At 45.2% G+C, this 9,000-nt stretch overlaps 1 protein-coding gene across 1 annotated transcript in view; it reads left to right on the top strand.

Moving 5' to 3' along the window:
- Positions 1 to 9,000, top strand: part of LOC311126743 (tyrosine-protein kinase RYK-like) — a 101,928-nt gene that overhangs the window by 2,480 nt on the left and 90,448 nt on the right. Inside the window, exons 2-3 of the mRNA XM_084200731.1 lie at positions 4,204 to 4,335; positions 7,522 to 7,584. Coding sequence (XP_084056857.1) covers positions 4,204 to 4,335; positions 7,522 to 7,584 — 195 coding nt within the window. The remainder of the gene's footprint in view (positions 1 to 4,203; positions 4,336 to 7,521; positions 7,585 to 9,000) is intronic.

Genomic DNA, 9,000 nt, shown 5'->3' with positions numbered 1-9,000 from the left:
CGCCTGAGGTAGAGTATCTCATGATAAGCTGTAGACCACATTATTTACCAAGAGAGTTTATCTATATTTTTCATAGCCGTCTATTTACCACCACAAACCGATACTGGCACTAAGACCGCACTCAATGAGCTGTATAAGGCCATAAGCAAACAGGAAAACGCTCATCCAGAGGCAGTGCTCCTGGTGCTCCAGCATGTTAAATGTGCAACCAGAGGGAAAGAAACTCTAGACCACCTTTACTCCACACACAGAGACGCGTACAAAGCTCTCCCTCGCCCTCCATTTGGCAAATCTAACCATAACTCTATCCTCCTGATTCCTGCTTATGAGCAAAAACTAAAGCAGGAAGCACCAGTGACTCGGTTAATAAGGAAGTGGTCAGATGACACAGATGCTAAGCTACAGGACTGTTTTGCTAGCACAGACTGGAATATGTTCCGGGATTCTTCGGATAGCATTGAGGAGTACACCACATCAGTCACTGGCTTCATCAATAAGTGCATCGATGACGTCGTCCCCACAGTGACCGTATGTACATACCCCAACCAGAAGCCATGGATTACAGGCAACATCCTCACTGAGCTAAAGGGTAGAGCTGCCGCTTTCAAGGAGCGGGACTCTAACCCGGACGCTTATAAGATCACCAACAAACTATCATGGTCCAAACAAAGCCTATTCACCCTCAGGAAACTGAAAAGATTTGGCATGGGACCTCAGATCCTCAAAAAGTTATACAGCTGCACCATCGAGAGCATCCTGCCTGGTATGGCAACTGCTCGGCCTCCGACCGCAAGGCACTACAGAGGGTAGTGCGTACGGCCCAGTACATCACTGGGGCCAAGCTTCCTGCCATCCAGGACCTCTATACCAGGCGGTGTCAGAGGAAGGACCTCAAAATTGTCAGACTCCAGTCACCCAAGTCATAGACTGTTCTCTCTGCTACCGCACGGCAAGCGGTACCGGAGCGCCAAGTCTAGGTCCAAAAAGCTTCTTAACACCTTCTACCCCCAAGCCATAAGACTGCTGAACAGCTAATCATGGATACCCGGACTATTTGCATTGCCACCCCACCCCAACCCCATCTTTTACTCTGCTGCTACTCTGTTTATTATCTATGCATAGTCACTTTAACTCTACCCACATGTACAGTGGGGAGAACAAGTATTTGATACACTGCCGATTTTGCAGGTTTTCCTACTTACAAAGCATGTAGAGGTCTGTAATTTTTATCATAGGTACACTTCAACTGTGAGAGACGGAACCTAAAACAAAAATCCAGAAAATCACATTGTATGATTTTTAAGTAATTAATTTGCATTTTATTGCATGACATAAGTATTTGATCACCTACCAACCAGTAAGAATTCCGGCTCTCACAGACCTGTTAGTTTTTCTTTAAGAAGCCCTCCTGTTCTCCACTCATTACCTGTATTAACTGCACCTGTTTGAACTCGTTACCTGTATAAAACACACCTGTCCACACACTCAATCAAACAGACTCCAACCTCTCCACAATGGCCAAGACCAGAGAGCTGTGTAAGGACATCAGGGATAAAATTGTAGACCTGCACAAGGCTGGGATGGGCTACAGGACAATAGGCAAGCAGCTTGATGAGAAGGCAACAACTGTTGATGCAATTATTAGAAAATGGAAGAATTTCAAGATGACGGTCAATCATCCTCGGTCTGGGGCTCCATGCAAGATCTCACCTCGTGGGGCATCAATGATCATGAGGAAGGTGAGGGATCAGCCCAGAACTACACGGCAGGACCTGGTCAATGACCTGAAGAGAGCTGGGACCACAGTCTCAAAGAAAACCATTAGTAACACACTACGCCGTCATGGATTAAAATCCTGCAGCGCACACAAGGTCCCCCTGCTCAAGCCAGCGCATGTCCAGGCCCGTCTGAAGTTTGCCAATGACCATCTGGATGATCCAGAGGAGGAATGGGAGAAGGTCATGTGGTCTGATGAGACAAAAATAGAGCTTTTTGGTCTAAACTCCACTCGCCGTGTTTGGAGGAAGAAGAAGGATGAGTACAACCCCAAGAACACTTTTTTTTATTTTTTTTATTTCACCTTTATTTAACCAGGTAAGCCAGTTGAGAACAGGTTCTCATTTACAACTGCGACCTGGCCAAGATAAAGCAAAGCAGTGCAATAAAAACAACACAGAGTTACATATGGGGTAAAAAACATAAAGTCAAAAATACAACAGAAAATATATATACAGTGTGTGCAAATGTAGCAAGTTATGGAGGTAAGGCAATAAATAGGCTATAGTGCAAAATAATTACAATAGTATTAACACTGGAATGCTAGATGTGCAAGAGATGATGTGCAAATAGAGATACTGGGGTGCAAAAGAGCAAAATAAATAACAATATAGGGATGAGGTAGTTGGGTGGGCTAATTTCAGATGGGCTGTGTACAGGTGCAGTGATCGGTAAGGTGCTCTGACAACTGATGCTTAAAGTTATTGAGGGAGATAAGAGTCTCCAGCTTCAGAGATTTTTGCAATTCGTTCCAGTCATTGGCAGCAGAGAACTGGAAGGAATGGCGGAACACCATCCCAACCGTGAAGCATTGAGGTGGAAACATCATTCTTTGGGGATGCTTTTCTGCAGAGGGGACAGGACGACTGCACCGTATTGAGGGGAGGATGGATGAGGCCATGTATCGCGAGATCTTGGCCAACAACCTCCTTCCCTCAGTAAGAGCATTGAAGATGGGTCGTGGCTGGGTCTTCCAGCATGACAACGACCCGAAACACACAGCCAGGGCAACTAAGGAGTGGCTCCGTAAAAGCATCTCAAGGTCCTGGAGTGGCCTAGCCAGTCTCCAGACCTGAACCCAATAGAAAATATTTGGAGGGAGTTGAAAGTCCGTATTGCCAAGCGACAGCCCCGAAACCTGAAGGATCTGGAGAAGGACTGTATGGAGGAGTGGGCCAAAATCCCTGCGGCAGTGTGTGCAAACCTGGTCAAGACCTACAGGAAACGTATGATCTCTGTAATTGCAAACAAAGGTTTCTGTACCAAATATTAAGTTCTGCTTTTCTAATGTATCAAATACTTATGTCATGCAATAAAATGCAAATTAATTACTTAAAAATCATACAATGTGAATTTCTGGATTTTTGTTTTAGGTTCCGTCACTCACAGTTGAAGTGTACCTATGATAAAAATTACAGACCTCTACATGCTTTGTAAGTAGGAAAACCTGCAAAATCGGCAGTGTATCAAATACTTGTTCTCCCCACTGTACATATTACCTGAATTACCTCAACTAACCGGTGCCCCCACACATTGACTCTGTACCGGTACCCCCTGTATATAACCTCCCTACTGTTATTTTATTTTACTGCTGCGCTTTAATTATTTGCTCTTTTTATTTTTTTCTTAAACTGCATTGTTGGTTAAGGGCTTGTAAGTAAGCATTTCACTGTAATGTCTACCTACACCTGTTGTATTCAGCGCATGTGGCAAATAAAATGTGATTTGATTTGAGACAGTGAATGTTCCTAAGTTGCCTAGTTAAAGTTTTTACTTAAATATACTTTTTAAATCTATGGCAAGACCTGAAAATGGTTGTCTAGCAATGATCAACAACCAATTTGACGGAGCTTGAAGAATTCTGAAAAAAGATAATGGGCAAATATTGCACAATCCAGGTGTGGAAAGATCTTAGAGACTTACTCAGAAAGAGTGACAGCTGTAATCACTGCCAAAGGTACTTCTACACAGGATTGACTCAGAGGTGTGAATACTTGTGTAAATTTAGATATTTTTGTATTTCATTTTCAATACATTTGCAAAAATGTCTTTAATGTTTTCACTTTGTCATTATGGCGTATTGTGTATAGACTGGTGAGAGAGAACATTCATTTAATCCATTTTGAATTCAGGCTGTAACACAACAAAATGTGGAATAAGTCAAGGGGAATAAGTCAAGGGGAATAAGTCAAGGGGAATAAGTCAAGGGGAATGAATACTTTCTGAAGGCACTGTTTGTACAGTGTTTTAGAAATGTGCAAATAGTTGTAGTATGAATAGCAGGGGAAGATAAATAAACAGATAAATATTAGTGGTATTTACAATGTTTGTGCTCTCTCTCTTGCTCTCTCTCTCTTTCTGTGTCCCCCCCACACCCCTCTCTCTCTCCCTCGGTCTCTCTCTGTGTGTGTGTGTGTGTGTGTGTAGTGTTCAGAGTGGACCTGTTCTGCTCGGGGAAGGTGGATGGGGAAGTGGTTCTGACGGTACAGCTCAACCTCACCATCCACTCCAACAACTTCACAGTGCTCAACTTCAAGAGGAGGAAGATGTGTCACAAACGTAAGGCGCCTCTTCCTGTCAGTGCTTGGTACTGTATTAGTGTTACTGCGTTGAGTACCTTTTCTGCTCCTGTGTGTGTCTACGTGTCTGTGGGCTCCGTCGATCACTCTGTAATGAGGTGTGGGGGGGGTAAAACAGGATTCTGAATGGGAATCTGTTGTTTGGTCCCCACAAGGACTGTGTGTGTGTGTGTGTAAACCTTGGCATGGTTCTGTCCCTCAGGCAGTGAGAGTAGTGCTGAGTTAATGTAAGGGTTATACTGAGGGAAATTAAACCATGTTTGTCTTCAGCTCTGCTGCTGCTATTTTCAATCCTACTCTAGTTAATTACACACAGGCTGGCTCTGGCCTACAGCCTACTTGTCAAATGCTCGCTTGGAGGAAACAGCCAATAAATGGATACCCGGCCGGCTTATTTTAAGCACAAGAGTCAAAATAAGAGATGGAGAGGATAATATTCTCTGTCTCTCTTTGTCTCTGTCTCTCTGTCTGCCTCTCTGTCTCTCTCTGTCTGTCTGTCTCTCTCTGTCTGTCTCTCTCTCTCTCTCTCTCTCTGTCTCTCTCTCTGTCTCTCTCTCTCTCTCTCTCTGTCTGTCTCTCGCTCTCTGTCTCTCTCTCAATTCAATTTCAATTTAAGGGCTTTACTGGTATGGGAAACGTGTGTTAACATTGCCAAAGCAAGTGAAGTAGATAGTAAACAAAAGTGAAATAAACAATAAATATTAACAGTAAACATTACACTCAGAAGTTTCAAAAGAATAAAGACATTTCAAATGTCATATTATGTATATATACAGTGTTGTAACAATGTGCAAATAGTTAAAGTACAAATGGGAAAATAAATAAACATAAATATGGGTTGTATTTACAATGGTGTTTGTTCTTCACTGGTTGCCCTTTTCTTGTAGCAACAGGTCACAAATCTTGCAGCTGTGATGGCACACTGTGGTTTTTCTCCCAGTAGATAAGGGAGTTTATCAAAATTGGGTTTGTTTTCGAATTCTTTGTGGATCGCTGTAATCTGAGGGAAATATGTGTCTCTAATATGGTCATACATTTGGCAGGAGGTTAGGAAGTGCAGCTCAGTTTCCACCTCATTTTGTGGGCAGTGTGCACATAGCCTGTCTTCTCTTGAGAGCCAGGTCTGCCTACGGCGGCCTTTCTCAATAGCAAGGCTATGCTCACTGAGTCTGTACATAGTCAAAGCTTTCCTTAAGTTTGGGTCAGTCACAGTGGTCAGGTATTCTGCCACTGTGTACTCTCTGTTTAGGGCCAAATGGCATTCTAGTTTGCTCTGTTTTTTTGTTTGTTCTTTCCAATGTGTCAAGTAATTCTCTTTTTGTTTTCTCATGATTTGGTTGGGTCTAATTGTGTTGTTGTTGTTGTTGTTGTTGTTGTTGTCCTGGGGCTGTGTGGGGTCTGTTTGTGCTTGTGAACAGAGCCCCAGGACAAGCTTACTTAGGGGACTCTTCTCCAAGTTCATCTCTCTGTAGGTGATGGCTTTGTTATGGAAGGTTTGGGAATCGCTTCCTTTTAAGTGGTTATATAATTTAACGGCTCTTTTCTGGATTTTGATAATTAGCCGGTATTGGCCTAATTCTGCTCTGCATGCATTATTTGGTGTTTTACGTTGTACACGGAGGATGTTTTTGCAGAATTCTGCATGCAGAGTCTCAATTTGGTGTTTGTCCCATTTTGTGAATTCTTGGTTGGTGAGCGGACCCCAGACCTCAGAACCATAAAGGGCAATGGGTTCTATAACTGATTCAAGTATTTTTAGCCAGATCCTAATTGGTATGTCAAATTTTATGTTCCTTTTGATGGCATAGTCTCTCAGATCGTTCACAGCTTTGTGGAAGTTACCTGTGGCGCTGATGTTTAGGCCGTATAGTTGTATGTATAGTTTTTTGTGTACTCTAGGGCAACGGTGTCTAGATGGAATTTGTATTTGTGGTCCTGGCAACTGGACCTTTTTTGGAACACCATTATTTTTGTCTTACTGAGATTTACTGTCAGGGCCCAGGTCTGACAGAATCTGTGCAGAAGATCTAGGTGCTGCTGTAGGCCCTCCTTGGTTGGTGACAGAAGCACCAGATCATCAGCAAACAGAAGACATTTGACTTCAGATTCTAGTAGGGTGAGGCCGGGTGCTGCAGACTGTTCTAGTGCCCTCGCCAATTCGTTGATATATATGTTGAAGAGGGTGGGGCTTAAACTGCATCCCTGTCTCACCCCACGGCCCTGTGGAAAGAAATGTGTGTGTTTTTTGCCAATTTTAACTGCACACTTGTTGTTTGTGTACATCGATTTTATAATGTCGTATGTTTTTCCCCCAACCCCACTTTCCATCAATTTGTATAGCAGACCCTCATGCCAAATTGAGTCAAAAGCTTTTTTGAAATCAACAAAGCAAGAGAAGACTTTGCCTTTGTTTTGGTTTGTTTGTTTGTCGATTAGGGTGTGTAGGGTGAATACATGGTCTGTCGTACGGTCATTTGGTAAAAAGCCAATTTGACATTTGCTCAGTACATTGTTTTCACTGAGGAAATGAACTAGTCTGCAGTTAATGATAATGCAGAGGATTTTCCCAAGGTTGCTGTTGACGCATATCCCACGGTAGTTATTGGGGTCAAATTTGTCTCCACTTTTGTGGATTGGAGTGATCAGTCCTTGGTTCCAAATATTGGGGAAGATGCCAGAGCTAAGGATGATGTTAAAGAGTTTAAGTATAGCTAATTGAAATTTGTGGTCTGTATATTTTATCATTTCATTGAGGATACCATCAACACCACAGGACTTTTTGGGTCTCTCTCTCCATCCATCCATCCATCCATCCATCCATATACCACGTGGTAAAATGGTGGTTGAAATGTGGGGTGTCTGACCAGTGCTGTTAAGCAGCTGGCTTGGGTTGTACTAACTTTGTTTCTCACAAAATACATCTCCAAAGTAGGACCCTCTCCAAGTTCTATCGCATCTTGGCCCCAAAAGTGGGATTGCGACATGCTCAGTTTGTCTGAACCATTGGTGAATTATCATGGCTGGTGCCTTGAAGACACAGGTCTGTCTGACAGCTATGTTACCTCTCCATCATGTTTACTGATAGTATCTAGAAGGACAGCATTTCCACTGGCTGGTTTTTGATTTGTTTCCTGTCTAACTCTTCTCTCCTGTGTGTCTTTAACAGGAATAGATCCTGATCCGAAGATTCCTCCCGTCTTCAACAACAAGACCATTCAGCGGCCAGAGAGTAAGTAGGCCTATCCATAGCACCACATCATATCCTGTCCCCTAAACCAGCTCCACATCATATCCTGTCCTCTAAACCAGCTCCACATCACCACATCATATCCTGTCTCCTAAACCAGCTCCATATCACCACATCATATCCTGTCCCCTAAACCAGCTCCACATCATATCCTGTCTCCTAAACCAGCTCCATATCACCACATCATATCCTGTCCCCTAAACCAGCTCCACATCATATCCTGTCTCCTAAACCAGCTCCATATCACCACATCATATCCTGTCCCCTAAACCAGCTCCACATCATATCCTGTCTCCTAAACCAGCTCCATATCACCACATCATATCCTGTCCCCTAAACCAGCTCCATATCACCACATCATATCCTGTCCTCTAAACCAGCTCCACATCACCACATCATATCCTGTCTCCTAAACCAGCTCCACATCACCACATCATATCCTGTCTCCTAAACCAGCTCCACATCACCACATCATATCCTGTCCCCTAAACCAGCTCCACATCACCACATCATATCCTGTCTCCTAAACCAGCTCCATATCACCACATCATATCCACCACATCATATCCTGGAGAGGGGTAGAGTGGAGTGGAGAGGAGAGGGGTGGAGAAGAGAGGGGTGGAGTGGAGAGGGGAGGGGGAGAGTGGAGAGGGGTAGAGTGGAGAGGAGAGGAGAGGGGTGGAGAGGGGTGGAGTGGAGAGGGGAGGGGGAGAGTGGAGAGGGGTAGAGTGGAGAGGAGAGGAGAGGGGTGGAGAGGGGTGGAGAGGAGAGGGGAGGGGGAGAGTGGAGAGGGGTAGAGTGGAGAGGAGAGGAGAGGGGTGGAGAGGGGTGGAGTGGAGAAGAGAGGGGTAGAGTGGAGAGGAGAGGGGTGGAGTGGAGAAGAGAGGGGTGGAGTGGAGTGGAGAGGGGAGGGGGAGAGTGGAGAGGGGTGGAGTGGAGAAGAGAGGGGTAGAGTGGAGAGGAGAGGGGTGGAGTGGAGAGGGGTGGAGAGGAGAGGAGAGGAGAGGAGGGGGAGAGTGGAGAGGAGAGGGGTAGAGAGGAGAGGAGAGGGGTGGAGAGGGGTGGAGTGGAGAGGTGTAGAGAGGAGGGGAGTGGAGAGGAGAGGGGAAGAGTGGAGAGGGGTGGAGTGGAGAGGGGTAGAGTGGAGAGGAGAGGGGAAGAGTGGAGAGGAGGGGAGTGGAGAGGGGGAGAGTGGAGAGGAGAGGAGAGGAGAGGAGAGGGGTGGAGAGGGGTGGAGTGGAGAGGGGTAGAGAGGAGAGGAGGGGAGTGGAGAGGAGAGGGGAAGAGTGGAGAGGAGGGGAGTGGAGAGGAGAGGGGAAGAGTGGAGAGGGGTGGAGTGGAGAGGGGTAGAGAGGAGGGGTGGAGTGGAGAGGGGTAGAGAGGAGAGGAGGGGAGTGG

The sequence above is a fragment of the Coregonus lavaretus genome (genome assembly GCF_964263955.1).
Source record: "Coregonus lavaretus genome assembly, contig: HAP1_SCAFFOLD_1114, whole genome shotgun sequence".
Lineage (NCBI taxonomy): Eukaryota > Metazoa > Chordata > Actinopteri > Salmoniformes > Salmonidae > Coregonus > Coregonus lavaretus.
Note: the sequence above shows the minus strand (reverse complement) of the source record. Positions and strands in the feature narration are given on the sequence as shown.